Source organism: Pan paniscus, chromosome 1 (assembly GCF_029289425.2).
Source record: "Pan paniscus chromosome 1, NHGRI_mPanPan1-v2.0_pri, whole genome shotgun sequence".
Taxonomy (NCBI): domain Eukaryota; kingdom Metazoa; phylum Chordata; class Mammalia; order Primates; family Hominidae; genus Pan; species Pan paniscus.
The window spans coordinates 138,276,775-138,292,755 of NC_073249.2; the positions used below are offsets into that span (position 1 = coordinate 138,276,775).

General features: G+C 38.0%; 1 protein-coding gene across 4 annotated transcripts in view; it reads right to left on the reverse strand.

The window, feature by feature from the left end:
* Positions 1–15,533, reverse strand: part of PKN2 (protein kinase N2) — a 157,601-nt gene extending 142,068 nt beyond the window's left edge. For all 4 annotated transcript variants that reach the window (XM_055116457.2, XM_003808386.5, XM_008960474.4 and 1 more), the window contains exon 1: positions 12,157–15,533. In XM_055116457.2, coding sequence (XP_054972432.2) covers positions 12,157–12,204 — 48 coding nt within the window. In that variant the 5' untranslated portion in view covers positions 12,205–15,533. The remainder of the gene's footprint in view (positions 1–12,156) is intronic.
* Positions 15,534–15,981: the final 448 nt, after the last annotated feature.

Consider the following 15,981-nt stretch of genomic DNA (forward strand, 5'->3'; position numbering starts at 1 on the left):
ATTTAAGCAGGAGAATCCCTAGAATTCTCAACCTAGAATCCCTTTTCAGAAAACAGTCTGTCCCAACCTCACAAGAGGTTTCTTGAAGCCATATTGATACTAGAGAATCTCATCCCTCCATTGCCATAGTTAGCTGGATCAGGGACACATGTTCCACTGACTAAGGCCACTCAGATTTTCTCATCTAAGAATTTAGAATTGTGACATATAGCAACTCAGTCAGTCAGCTGTGGTCTATGTGCAATGAACTTGTAGTTAATGTAAATTTAGAAGTTAGGAGTGCAACTTGGAGACCACAGGCAAGGGGAGCAAAGAGAACCAGTATACAGAGATATAAAGCAGTACACATACTTAAAGAAAAGAGAACATGTAGCCCTAGAAAGAAAACATCCAGTTTCCTGTTTAGTACTCATGGGATCTGGCCTTACCCTTAAGTGATACAACCCCATAGCTTTTCAAAAAATCCAATTTCTGCTTAAGCTAATTTAAGTGGGTTTCTATTTTCTGCAACTGTTACTAAACAAGGTTTTGGCGGTTAATCAGATTCCGGTGGTTAATCTGAAGGATAAATTAATGGGAAAATAGGCTAGAAATAGGTGGAACATTTAAGGTAGAAAAGGAGTTACCAAACAAAAGCAGTAGTAACAAACAGAGGCAGGTATGATGAAAGAAAAGTAACCAATATAGTGCAGGGTCCTCAAAGCTTAATTAACAATAGTTTCAGGAAGCTGGAGCAGTATCAATTGCGTCTAAAGACTAGAAGCAACAGAATGTCATGATACCTTTAAGAAAACCACTTCAACAGAATAACTGAGACAGAAGTCATATATGAGTAAGCTAAATAAACGGTAGACAAGGCATCTAAGAAATTTCTTATAAAAAGAAAGAAATTTGAGGGTACAACAGTATTAAAGAGTATAATAAAAACATGAGAGACGTTAACTTATTTTTAAGCCAAGAGCCAGTGGATAATGCAAAGCCCCACCCTGCAAAAGAATAAAACATGATATTCCAGAGGAAGCAAAAGCCCAGGAAAGTATAACCTTACCAAGAAGAAGCAATTTTTCCTTAAAATTCAGTAGAAATAAAAAGGATGGCTAACATTCCAAGAAATCTGAAAGTAAAGACAAGAAAACTTGAGGAAACTCACGTGGTTGAACAGCACGTATCACTACATAGAGATGAGTGATATGCTGAGAACAAAAGAGCAGGAGTAGGTTGGATGACAGAAAACAACATAAAAAGTTTGAGCCACAACTGGGGAATGGGATGGGTGTCAATAAGAGTTAAGACAAGGATGACCTTTACTAACCCAAAGCTTCAGGAGATAAAAAAACAAAAGAACCACAAATTGATATAATAAGGAAAAAGTGAGGTATTACTGAGCTAGGTAAGGATAAGTTCAGGTATAGTTCAATACATAACCTAGCATGATGTAACTCTAACTGGCAAGAATTTATCAAATTTGATTAATCAAATGATTAATTTTAATTTTAATTAATTTTAATTAATCGTATTTGATTAATTTTTGCAAGTTAGAGTTAGGCTAATAAAGCTATGTATAGATGTTTCTATCCTAAAAGCTGAAAAGTGCTCTATTTTAAATTTGCATTATAAAGACGTCTGACAGACATTTCAAAATTTTTTTTTTTTTGAGATGGAGTCTCGCTCTGTCGCCCAGGCTGGAGTGCAGCGGCGCGATCTCGGCTCACTGCAAGCTCTGCCTCCCGGGTTCACGCCATTCTCCTGCCTCAGCCTCCAGAATAGCTGGGACTACAGGCGCCCGCCACCACGCCCGGCTAATTTTTTGTATTTTTAGTACAGACGGGGTTTCACTGTGATCTCTTGATCTCCTGACCTCATGATCCGCCCGCCTCGGCCTTCAAAATGTTTTTAAACATTAAAATAACTGAGACCTATCTCCATATTCAAAAATCAATGCTATTAAATAAACAGAAATGAGATACCATGATACACTTATTAGAATGACCAAAATCCAGAACACTGACAACACCAAATACTGGAGATGGTGTGGAACAACAAAAACTCTTATTGTTAGTAGGAATACAAAATAGTTCAGGCACTCTGGAGGGCAGTTTGGGAGTTTCTTACAAATCTAAATATATTCTTACCATACAATTGGACACCCTGGTATTTAACCGAAGGAGTTGAAAAGTTGCATCCACACAAAAACTTGCATAGGATGTCTATAGCATTTTATTCATAACTGCCCAAACAGAAGCAACCAAGATGTCCTTCAGTAGGTGAATGAATAAACTGAGGTACATACAGACAATGGGATATTATTCAGTACTAAAAAGAAATAAGCTATCAAGCTATGAAAAGACATGGAGGAAAATTAAATGCTTATTTCTAAGTGAAAGAAACCCATGTAAAATGGCTACACACTGTATGATTCCAACCGCATGAGATTTTCCCAAACGCACAACTATGGAAACTGTAAAAAGATCAGTGGTTGCCAGGGGATGGAGGAGAGGGAAGGATGAATAGGTAGAACACAGAGAATAAGCTTAGTGCAGGGACACTATTCTGTATACTATAATGCTGGATACATGTCATTATACATTTGTACAAACCCATAGAATGCACAACACCAAGATGTGTGCACTCTGGGCTCTGGATGATGATGATGTGTCAATATAGGTTCATCAACTGCAACAAATGTACTCTTGTGGAGGATGTCGATAATGCGTATGTACATATGCAGGGACGCAGGTATTTGAGAAATCTTTAGACCTTCCTCTCGATTTTGCTGTGGACCTAAAACTGCTTTAAAATATGAAGTCTATTAAAAAACAACAAATCCAGATAAACTGACTTAAATCTAAAAAATAAAACTGCAAGATTCTTAGGAGCAAACTTGGGTAGCTGTCTTTTAAACCCAGGATAGGGAATAATTTATTTAAAAGGGCATGAAAAGCAATTACAGTAAGTCCTCACTTAACACTGCTGATAGGTTCTTGGAACTGAGACTTTAAGAGAAACAATGTGCTGCAGGTCCTTTAATGATGCTGTTTCGCTCAATATCATTTCTTTTCTTTTCTTTTTTTGAGACAGGGTCTCACTATGCTGCCCAGGTTAGAGTGCAATGACACGATTCCAGCTCACTGCAGCCTTAACTCTTGGGCTCAAGTCATTCTCTCACCTCCACCTCCAAAGTAGCTGGGACTACAGGTGTGCATCACCACTTCTGGCTAATGTTTCATTGTTTATAATATCATTTCCTTAGAACACTGATGAGAAAAAAGAAACTGGTTTCATTATAAGTTATTTTGCTTAAAGTCAGTTTCCAAGAACCCGTCAATGACATTAAGTGAGGACTTACTGTATGATAAACAATGGACAAATTTGACTTAAGAATTTTTTTTATCAAAAGATGCACAGCAATGACAAAAACTGTATTTAGGATTCCGAGTTTGTAAATACTAGTAAACTGTTCAGAAGATTAATATTTTGCTTTATATCCAGTATTAAATCTGATCAACTCCAGCATTTTAATGGCAAGCTATGAAAATACCTAAATAACTGACTCACATAATCTTACGGAATATACTGCCCTTTAAACAAAAGAATAAAATATTATTAATGACTAATAATAAGTAGTTTGCAACAGAGAGGTATGGAATTGGAAAATAAGCAACTGATGAAGTGTATGTATAATTTTTGCTATTTCTTTGCTTCTGAATTTACTCATTAACTAAATCAACCTAGCATTTGGGTGCCTAGCATGTGTGAAGCAATACAATATTTTATACAACTTCCTATGGCTGTTCATTTGGATAGTTTACAAATCCCCAGGCCATAAACTATTAATATAACTTTACCCTTTCTATACCAAATGTACAATAGATATTAAATACAAGCCTGTTGATGATAACGATGTAAATTATTCCAAATATTTGCCAAAGAAGGTAGAGGCATTTAAAACTGTCCCTCCCACACAACTCCATAAAAGAAAGCGAAAAAGTTAGGAACTGAAAGAAGACATTCACAATGTACACAGAGGATTAACATAAGCAATATAAAGAACTCTTATAAACTAGTAAGAAAAACAAAAATAGGCAAGAGACATAAATAGGAATTTCACTGAAGAAGCCACGTAAAAAGGCCGACAAACATAAAAAGAAGTGTTCTACATCAGTGATAACCAGGCAAATGCGCATCAAGACCACAATAAGGCAACATTTTACACCCTTATGATTTGTAAAACTTAAAAAGAGAATATCAAGTGTTGGAGAGGATGGATAACCAAAGGATCTTTTATTTCATATATTGCTAATATGAATATAAATTGGTGCAACCATATTGAAAGTTCTGCATCATCTCTTAAGTTGAACATTCACCTACCCTGTGAGGCAGCAATGCTACCTCTAGGTATATAATAGGAACTGTGGCACATGCACAGTAGGAAACATGCAGACTGTCCATAGGATCTTTGCTTATAATTACAAACAAAACAAAACAAAAAACGGAAAATAACTGCCCAACAAGGGAGAGTGGATAAATATCCAAATATACACCAAAGGAGAGTTAATGAATATTTTACTCAATGAAATATTATATAGCAATTTAAATAATGACTATAGCAACATGCAAAAATGTGGATAAATCTTATTTATAACAGGTGAAAAATCAAGTTCAAAAAGATTATATTCACCACAATTCTATACAAACAACTAAAAGATGTTTAGATTTATATGTCCAACTAAACTATACACAGTAGTCTCCTTTTATCCACCGAGAGACCTTCAGTAAATGCCTAAAACCACGAACAGTACTAAACTCTATTTACACTTTTCCTTTAACATACATACTTATGCTAAAGTTTAATTTATAAATTAGGCACAGTAAGCAATTAACAATAACTAATAATAAAATAGAACAATTATAACTATACTGTAATTACAGTTATGAGTGTGGTTTCTCTCAAAGTATCTCAGTACTTATAAATATCTTATAGTACTATACTGTACTCACCTATTCTTGGACCACAGTTGACCATGGGTAACTGAAACCGTGGATAAGGAGGGACTACTATATAAGGAAGAGAATGAACACAGGACTCAAAAATGATGACCTAGATGACAAGAAGGTGGAAATAGAGGGATAGAATAGAGGAAAGCTATATGTAGGTTAAAGTTCCTAGCTTGTTTTGAGAGAGGGGGAGTGGTGGTTCATGAGTACTTATTAAAATGATTGACAGACAGGTGATTAATCCAATGCAGTGTGCCTGATGTTTAACAAATTTTTTAAAAATCCAAAAGTTGCATAAAATTTGTTCAATGAAAATTCTGAAACAGGGAGAACAAACACCTCCTTAAAGAATCCCTAAGGTAGCAACTACAGGGAAGGGAAAACAGTATGATTAATGTGTAAAATATATGATACTCAGGCCAGGCACAGACGCTCACATCTGTAATCCTAGCACTTTGGGAGGCCAAGGCAGGTGGACTGCTTGAGTCCAGCAGTTCAAAACCAACCTGGGCAACATGGCAAAACCCCGTCTCTCCAAAAAAATATAAAAATCAACCATGCATGATGGCTCACACCTGTAGTACCAGCTACTTGGGAGGCTGAGATGGGCGAATCACTTGAGCCCAGGAGGCAGAGGCTGCAGTGAGCCCAGATCACGTCACTGCACTTCAAGCTGGGTGACAGAACGAGATCCTGTCTCAAAAATAAAAATAAAAATAAAATATATAAAAAACTCTCAGCACATGTATTGTGTGGTATGTCTTCTATAATCAAAAATAAATTCCAAATTTTGTCATAACTACATTCCATTAAATTAAGGTACTTATGAGCCAGGGCAGTAAAACTTTCACCAATTTGATAAGTCACTGACAAATTTCTAAAAGAGATAAATCCTAACAATATTATATAAGTCTTGTATATCCACTCATCTTTATGAGGCACTTCAACACTACCTTCACATTTAAGGTGTTTACTGTCATCAAGTACACTGTCCCATGCTTTCTTGATCTTCATTTTTTACAGGCAATATTTATGTATATAATGTTACCCAAATTTCATTTTTGTGATTGCAAAAAAAAACCAAGTATGATAATAGAGCTAGTTTCAAACAAGATTTCATCAGATAAAATTAAGACAAGCTAGACATGCATCAAGATAAAGATTCTCTATTTCTGTTTCATTAAGGAATTACTTTTTCATTAGTATATTTTTCCCACTCTAAATTTTAAATCTTTTTAAAGCTTTTAACTAGTTTTCAACTTTGCTGTCAAGTTTGAACTCTGCTGTATATCAGAAGTTGATCATATTAAATGTCATACACGGTAGAGTAAAATTGGCTTTTGAAATAATATAGACATTTGACAATTATCAGCACAGTATATTTTATAAGGGAATAATGTAGAATTAACTGTTTTATTCAAATACCATTTATGGTATGAAAGTAACATTATTTTAGGTGATGTTTACAAACTACTACTTTATTTGTTTAAAAGTAAACATGCTTCTGATGAATGGCATGAAAATTTACCATTGCCAAATTCAAAAAGCAGAAATAAGAGAGCCCAAGGAATCAGATGCTAAGCTCTGGGATAAAGAGATGATGTCTAGAAGGTGCCCCTGCTTCTCCCTATTTCAACACTATGTGAATGGTAGGAATTGCATGATACTAGACCTAATCTCTATTACACTAATGAGAGATGACAAAAAAATCCATTTTAGAGCCATCATTTAGTAACACTAGTTTTAACACAGACTTTTATCTTGGTAGTCAAGAAATATTTGGAAAGTTATTTAGTATGTTTAATTCAGCAAAGTATGCGCTGCAAATTACAAACATTGTGGTAGTCTATAAGAGCAGCAACAATCAAACCTAAGCCGGAAAAACACACTGTATTGCTATATTATTCAAAGAAATTGTTGCTATACTTCATTACTGTCTATTACTAAATCCATACTACTGCACTTTTCTTTGAGACAGGTTCTCACTCTGTCACCAAGGCTGGAGTGCAGTTGCGTGATCTCAGCTCACTGCAACCTCCGCCTCCTGAGTTCAAGCAATTCTTGTGCCTCAGCCTCCCAAGTAGTTGGGATTACAGGCACACATCACCACACCTGGCTAATTTTTGTATTTTTAGTAGAGACAGGGTTTCACCAAGTTGGCCAGGCTAGTCTCGAACTCCTGACCTCAGGTGATCCGCCTGTCTCAGCCTCCCAAAGCACTGGAATTACAGGTGTGAGCCACTATGCCCAGCCTGCACTTTTCTTCTTAATAAAGCAGTGACTCATAATTGAAATATTTTGAGATTTAAAAAGGCAATAAAAGCTAATTAGATCCACTCATCTAGAACCAGTGGCAAGAAAAAATGTTTTAACCTACTGTGATTTCTATCTTAAAATTCTCTGAACTTCATTTTTCTTCAAAATTCTAGTAAGTAAAATGAGATAAAGAAAAAAAAGAAAAAATGGGCTCTACAGCCATGGGACTTTTAGGTGGAAAAAGTCTGTCAGTCTCTAAGTGACAGAACTATGAGCAACTTTTTCTTTTGTGCTTTTCCACATTTTCTGGATTTTCTGTAATACATGTGCATTACATTTCTAATTTGAAAACAATGTAAAGTCTGTCTTAACTACCCTGTTTACCTTCTCATACTACCAACCCCCAAACCACCCTAAAATTTTAATCCTCCCAACTCAGACCTTCCACTTTCCAGTGTCACTGCAAAATTAGATGCCGTCTTCTAATTTTCCATTAAATGAGTAAACTACCAGTGTGCTATATGGAAGAATGATGTAACTACTATAGAAATCCCTTTTGTACTTTTAAAGAGAATATTTTTGGGAGAAGGGATTAGAAATGTAAATTAAAGAAAACTACGTAATTTCATATGTCAAAGATTATAATGAACTTCTCTTAAAATAACCTAGACATCCCTCCTCCTACGTGACAAATGGAGCATTCTCATCAATGTATTGCGCACCTACTAAGTGTCAAACACAGAGCTAGGTTACATGTGAGTATAAAATTTTAAAGCAAAGCACAGACAGTCTACAGAGTAATGTTAAATCTTTTGGGAAGTTTTGGGCAAGCATGTGACACCTTTCATTAGAAACAGTAATTCTTAATGAAGAAACCCTGTAAAAAGATTATTTGTACTATTATTCTTTGTGAAATATTAGACTGTATCTACAATAATAAAACACTGCTAAATTATAGACTACCAAGTGGAATGTAGAAATCATTTTTCCTTGTTACAGACGGAGCTAACAAGTAGTGTAAAGTTAATGTTGGTTAATTACGTTTTTGGCCAATTTGTAGAAAGTTCATACAACTATAACATCAGATGCAAAACATTTATAGTTCCCCAGAACTGTGGCAATTTAAATAATGGTGTAGTGGCGCCGGGCATGGTGGCTCACACCTGTAATCCCAGCACTTTGGGAGGCCGAGGCAAGCGAATCACGAGGTCAGGAGTTCAAGACCAGCCTGGCCAACATAATGAAACCCCGTCTCTACTAAAAATACAAAAAATTAGCCGGGTATGGTGGCAGGTGCCTGTAATCCCAGCTACTCGGGAGGCTGAGGCAGGAGAATCACTTGAACCTGGGAGGCGGAGATTGCAGTGAGCAGAGATCGCACCACTGCACTCTAGCCTGGGTGACAGTGCGAGACTCCGTCTCCAGAAAAAAAAAAAAGAATAGTGTAGTGGGAAACATACAGACCTGGGTTCAAACTCAGACACACAATGTAACCATGAGCAATTTACTTAACATTCTTGAACTTGTTTCCTGATCCACAACATGGAAATAACACCTACCTTATTGGATTGTTGTGAAGATCAAATAAGGTGTATAGGATACTAAGTACAATGTCTGATATACAGCAAATAATTTTTAAAATGTTATTTGTATTCTCTTATAATTATCTTCTAGTATAATTATCTATACTCTCTTCTGGAAAGCAAAAACCTATCTTGTCATCTTTATATCCTCCAATATAGCTTTGGTAGATACTACATAACTGTTTGGTGAAATTAACCCCTGTAATTTAAGGGTAACTATCTCAACTTTCCACTTGAGCAAGTTACCTCTATCTAAATAAAATCTGCTGAGAATGGAATTTAAGATTCCCAGGCCAACACTTTATTGGGCATTTTGATGAAGAAAATGAATCTCCAATAATCAACAAGGTAGCTTTGTTAGTACACTGCTCAATATTTGGTCTGCATTCTACAAAATTACCATTGTAGCCAACACTTTCATTTTGAGATTCTTTACAGTTTTCATTAATCCAGGTTTCTTGCAAATAGACTTTAGTTTCTTTGGCATTGCAAAAATGTCTGTTTTCTGCTATACTTCAAATAAAAAAATAAAGAGAATACAACACAACAAATTAGTTATGAGACAAAAATTAGAAATTGGCCATTTTAAACAGCCGATTTTTATTTTTACTACAGTAAATATTCTTCCTTATACCTTGAAACCTCTAGCCACCAAAGTTTACATAGTTTATTAATGCTTCCTTGTTGAATAAGCCTCCTGAATTACTAACAATACTTAAAAACATTACTCCATGCTATTACAGTAATTAACAAGACAGAATACTGTAGTTTCAGATTTTCTTACTTTGCCTTTCCATGACCAAAAGCCAATTCCAGCTCAAGCAGTGGAGTATTTCAAATTCTACAATTTGAAAAAATAATGAAAAGCTGGATATATTTCTAAATAAATATCAATTTCATTAAAGCCAGGTTGTAATATGTAACTTTCAGAGTAAACAAGTATTCCTGAGACAGGATACATAGCAAAGTAACAGTTTTAACCATTAAATACATCTTAAAACTGGCTACAAAACTTCTTAAATACTTAAAATCTGTATGGCAGAGAAGAATTAAGAACTTCATATTAAACAGTATTTCAGTCTAAATTCAAACAATTTAGAAGCTTTTTAAAAAACTGAATCTTGAAACAAAAGTTTAATAAATACTTGGTTACTGTACACTAAGTTTCAGGACCCAATGAAATAAAAAGTTTGAATAGATGGAAATATTTGGAGAAGCAAACTTTATGACTATTTATCTTTAAGTGTTGATATAAGTAATAGTCTCAAACATTTTAATAAACACGATAAAGTTTAAATGCAATAACTTTTATCAAAACTGGGAGTCAAATAAACCAAGAAAATGACTTGGATATATGACAACCTATAAGGTAACACTTAATAAAAACTATTCTTTTTCTGGAAGGGGTTATATTTCAGTTTATCTAGAAGCTTAACTTTAGGTATTCCTCTATTTTGGTCGTATTTCTAGGTCATCATATTTAAAATTTCTTCCTTCTTTGCTTGCTTCCTTGTTATTATCAAAATTGATCTTATTAATTAAAAGATCCTAAATGTTATTAATACACATGAAAATATATTTTCAGTTCCAGTGCCAAAGTAGGTGTCTTTTATGCCAACTTTCTATAACATACAAGTACCAATGCCAAATATATTATAACTCTAACACTGCTCAATTCAAAAGAAAAATGACCCTATCATCTTTCTCAATCAAAACCAAAGTATGTTTTTCATGGTTCAAGACCAGGCAATGTAAAGTATTTCTGACTTGCCTCACATCATCTTCATTTTTAAAAGCTCATGTAAATTATTTACTATTAATAAAATAGTAAATTCCATTCATTTAGCAAATGTGGTATGCTGTAAGATCTGCTTATAAAAGGCTAACTGTAATTAAAATATTACATAGCAACATTTTCAATTATATGAAATTCAGCTTTGCATTACCAAAGGATTCTAAATGTGCAACACTGCATTGATATACATTGTTAAAGTCTCTATTTTTGTGGAGGAAATATCAACTATTATACCAACGTTTTCAAGCTTACGTCTGACTGCACAAGAAACCAAACTTATAAAGAGATTTCTTAAAAAGTATATTTAAACAAGAAATTTAGATGCAGTTGCAATACTTAATTTTGACATCAACTCTTCAGAATTTCTTGATTTAGTCTTTTTTTAAAAAAAAATTAACTGTCCAACTCACAAAAAGAAATGCAGGCATGCTATTTTTTTCTCCTAATTCCTATCTACAATCTTTTGAGTAGCTAAAAGATAACTATATTAAAATAAAGCAAAATAACTTTTAAGTCAAAAAACAAACATCTCTGGAACACTCCCAAGTAATGAAAAACCCGACAGGGTAGCTTAAGTCCCCATGTACACCATAGAGATCTAAAGAAAATCGTGCCTACATCATCAAATATTTATCTGGAAATGGGAAATAATATTGCTACTCGACATGGACTTAACTAAGCGATCTACTTTGCTCTCATCTTTTGCAGACATGTGGTGCCCAATGTTTTCCCTTAGTCGACTGCTTTCTCATTAGTAAACAACTTATTAGCTCTTTCTCTGGTGCTCAAATGAGAGGGAAAATGAAAGTCTGAAAAGCATCAGCATCTGAGCTCCCGGATCTGGGCAGGGGTAGCGGAGAAAGGCACCCTGTATTTATCACTCGGTTAAAAAAAAAAAAAAGAAAGGAAAAGAAAAGAAAAAGATAACCCTCAAAATAGAGGAAAGAAACTCTGTCACCTGAAGAGGGCTGGTGAAGTGAAGCAAACATTTGGTGAGACTCGTTTTTTAAAAAAACTTGTCTAGGGGCTGGAAGCTATGGGGGCGCTCTTTGTGCGGAGTCTGAGGGGAGGAGGAGGGACAAGAAAACAGCTTGGGAGTCATTCAAAGGAGTTTAAGGAGCGGTGTACGGAGGAAAGGCGGGGCGGGGCCCGGCCGCGCGAAGGGAGGGGGCAACAGGGGCGTTCGCGGGTAGCTCTGACACCGAGGGAGGGGGCGACGGGCCGGCCTCTCCGGGGACCGGGCGAGAGCAGGCTCCCGCTGCAGCAGGGCTGCAGAGATGGGGTCCCCTCTGGTAGGCAGAATCAAACCAAAGCGGTGGCAGGCCAGGGCTTTGGCGGGGGAGAGGGTCCGGCTCCCAAGGGAAGCGGTTCCCCGAGGGAAGCATTTCCCGAGTGACATCCCGGAGTTTCCGCACTTAGCGGGCTAGGGGCGCGGCGGCCGCAGGGCTTTCCTCGGTCCCCGACGCCGCGCGGGGCTCTCTCCCTGTCTCCTCCGCCAGCGCCTCTCACCAGGGCCGCGGCCCTTACCTGCAGTTCCGTGAGCAGAATCTCCCCCCGTTCGGGGTTGGACGCCATTGCGCTCCGGTATGGACTCCGCACCTGGACGCGGCCGCCTCTGGCGAAGGGAGAAGGCGGGACGGGGCTCGGGGTGGGGGTGAGGAGAGGGGAGAGAAAGAAAAAAAAAATACAACTAGGGATTCATGGAGGCGCAGCCCCTGCTGGAGGCGCGGCTTATTCCGTCCGGTTCATCGAGAGCGGCGGGGAGCTAGGGCACTCGTAGCGGGCTTCCTCTCGCCGCCCTCACCGGACTGTTCGTCTAGTCGCTCCCTCTGGGCGACGCCAGGAGCCGCCTCAAGCCTCTCCGTGCGGGCGCTGCGGCCGCGGCTGCAGCTCCTCCTGTCGCACCATTTGGCTGTCACCGCGTCGCAAAAGCGGCCTCACTTGGCGGCTGCCAGCACACGTGACGGCGGCAGCCACTGCCCCTCATCGGGCAGGGAAGGTGGGGCGGAGGGGTTCCCTAGGGCGAATGCGGCGAGGGGGCGGGGCGTCTTCCGACCCGACTCCGCGGCGAGGGCAGCCATTGGACTCGGCTGGGGTGAAAATGAGGGGAAAGGACTGGGCTCGAGTCTCTGGGGAGGCGGGAAGAGGAAGAAAACACACGCCTACTTTCCTGCTGCGTTTAACGGCTTCACTGTGAACGCTAGAACTCGGGAGCCTGCTCGCTGTTGTTTTTTCGGGTTTCGTTTTTTTTTTTTTCTTTTTTTTTTTCCCAGTTCCACCTTGCCGAAACTTGGGCCTAACTTTAACAGGCCCTTTTCTAACCTCCATAACCCAAAGAGCTTCGGGACTCAGATCTTACAGAGTATTCCTCTGCTCTCCCCTTGACCCCCACGTCAACCCAAACTAATAATCTTGCCTTTTGCTCACCCTCAAACCCAGCCCCCAGCGCGCCTTCTCGACCAGTTAAGGTGCACAGCTGGCTAAACGGGTATGGTCTGTACTTTTCATGAAATGTAAGCGGCTGGATCCCTGGCAATTTTTAATGTACGGCCTTTAAGATGTCTTTTTCTTGAGGTTGAACTACTGTTGCTTGTACTGGAGAACTGTACAGAGCTGAGAATTAGCTGGGTTTTTTTGGGTTGTTTTAACTTTATTTAAGGGAGGGGGAGGTGGGACGGGATTACCCTCGGGAAAGGAAAAAAGCCAACTTTCCTTGGCGTGGTAAGCATTAAAGCTAACCTGACTACTTAGTAAAATATAGCTAAGTAAAGTAAATCTAGGTGTTTGTTTTTAATGACACTATGGTATTAAGGAATTTCGAAGTCTCCTACAGGTAGCTTTTGTTTTTGTTTTGTCTGAGCAGTGAATGGATAGGTAAACGCGTAACTTTTGATTTTTTGAAGCTGCGGTACAATACCTTTGTTAAAAACTACCTGGAGAGAGTGGTAAGGGTTATTTAGGTACGTTGCTACTTAGAAAGGGCATTCGTTGACATATTTCTTAGGAAGTGTAACATTATGTACTTCTCACACGCTCCATGTAAATCTGTTGGCCTGATGCCAGGACTTAACGTCTATCCTTTTGCCTTCTCAAGTCTCATACATCAATTCAGCAAACATGTATTGAAGATCTGGAGTTCTGTGGCCACAGTTTCTGAACTCTAACTTATCATATGTGTGATAAAGAATTTTTCTGGTGTGTACTTCACAAGTCTTACAACTATTTATGTGTCTAGTATATTGCCTTGGTTGAAAATGATAATTAAATACATGAAAGAACACTTGGAAAGGCCGGGATATGATTACCTTTACTGGTAACTAAAAGCCAGATGGTGTCCTAGGCTTTGGAGTTACAGAAAGGATTAGGAGTGCTTATCCGGCCAGGCGCAGTGGTTCACGCCTTTAATCCCAGCACTTTGGAAGGCCAAGGCTGGCCGATCATCTGAGGTCGGGAGTTCGAGACCAGCCTGGCCAACTTGGTGAAACTGTCTCTACTAAGAATACAAAAACTAGCTGGGCGTGGTGGTGTGCGCCTGTAATCCCAGCTACTCGGGAGGCTGAGGCAGGGGAATTGCTTGAACCCCGGAGGTAGAGGTTGCAGTAAGAGTGAGACACTGCCTCAAAAAAAAAAAAAAAAAAAAGATACTTATCCTTGGGGTGACTGGAGAATTCTTTGGGGAAGCCAACTTATGTCCGAACAACAATAATGCCATTTTAAGTAATAGATACAGTGTTAGGGGAGCACTGCGTGCATTTGTGTGTGTGTGTGTGTGTGTGTATAATGTTTTATTATGGTAAAATGCATAATCAAATGTATTATAACCATAAGTGTACAATTCAGGGGCATTGAATGCACACAAATTTATTTATTTATTTATTTTTGAGACAGAGTCTCGCTGTGTCACCAGGCTGGAGTGCAGTGGTGCCATCTCAGCTCACTGCAACCTCCGCCACCCAGGTTCAAGTGATTCTCCTGCCCCAGCCTCCTGAGTAGCTGGGACTACAGGCGCATGCCAACACTCCTGGCTAACTTTTGTATTTTTAGTAGAGACGGGTTTCACCATGTTGGCCAGGTTGGTATCGATCTTTTGACCTCGTGACCCTCCTGCCTCGGCCTCCCAGAGTGCTGGGATTACAGGTGTGAGCCACCGTGCCCGGCGTACAAATTTATTTTTGTCAAGGCTTACTGCAGAATGAATTTGAGATGGCTGACATGCACATAGAAGGTGATTAATAATGGTGGAACTAAGAGTTAACTGTGCAAGGGCTTAGAAATACAGTCAATGAGCAGTCTTTGTAAAAATTAATTTAGATATAAATGTTCACATTTCAGCATCATGTAATTTTAGAACTAGAAGTGACTTGAAATATCTAGCTTAACTCCTATTGTAGGTAGGAAAAAAAAAATGAATAGTTTCCTTAGCTAATTAGGAGCAAGACAGCAGTATTACTTAGTGGCAGAGATGGGGACTATTACCTAAGTCTCCTAATTGCCATCCATGCTTGTTTTAACCTTCACCATGCCACTATAATAACTTTAAATTGATATTAAACTGAAAGCATTAAATTTTTACCGTAGAAAAAGACTTTAAATGTTACACACTTCTAATGTTAAAACAATGTTAATAATTAAAAAAATTTTTTTTGAGACAGTCTCACTCTTTTGCCCAGGCTTGACTGCAGTGGCATGATCATAGCTCACTGCAACCTCAAATTCCTGGGCACAAGGTATCCTCCTGACTCATCCTCCAAAACAGCTGGGACTATAGGTGCACACCACTGTTGATAAGGAACATTAATTTTACATTTCACATGTAAATTTAAGCAACAAATATACAAAGTTTTTAAAGTTAAGGAATTATTTCTGAGATTAGCTGTGCTAGGGAAAGTAGTACAAAAGGGAGGCCAACAATATTAAAACTACTTGATAATCTAAAATATGTGATGATTTAAACAGCAAATTAGTTTCATTTAAGCTAAAATTTACTACCCAGGTCACATTCTCTGTTCAGGGGGAAAAAAACGTAATAGGACGTGGATCATACTTATCAGACTGAAGCACACTTGAAAAAGTTTTAATGGAAACATATCAGGTTGATTCAGATGGGTTGTATTGGGCCCCTATTTACAAATGTGTTTAGAGAATCTTAAATATAGTTCAGAAGTAATTTACATTAACAATAAAAAAAAAGAAGAGTTTTTTTAGTGTCCATTTAAGAGGGCAAAGTCCTTAAAAATATCTGGATTGTATCACTAGTTATGCTGGTACCTTTTTAAATTTTTCATAAATATTTTAAAGGTCTTTAAGAAGTAGAAATGACCAAAAATCTAGAAATAAATAGAAAGTGTTATC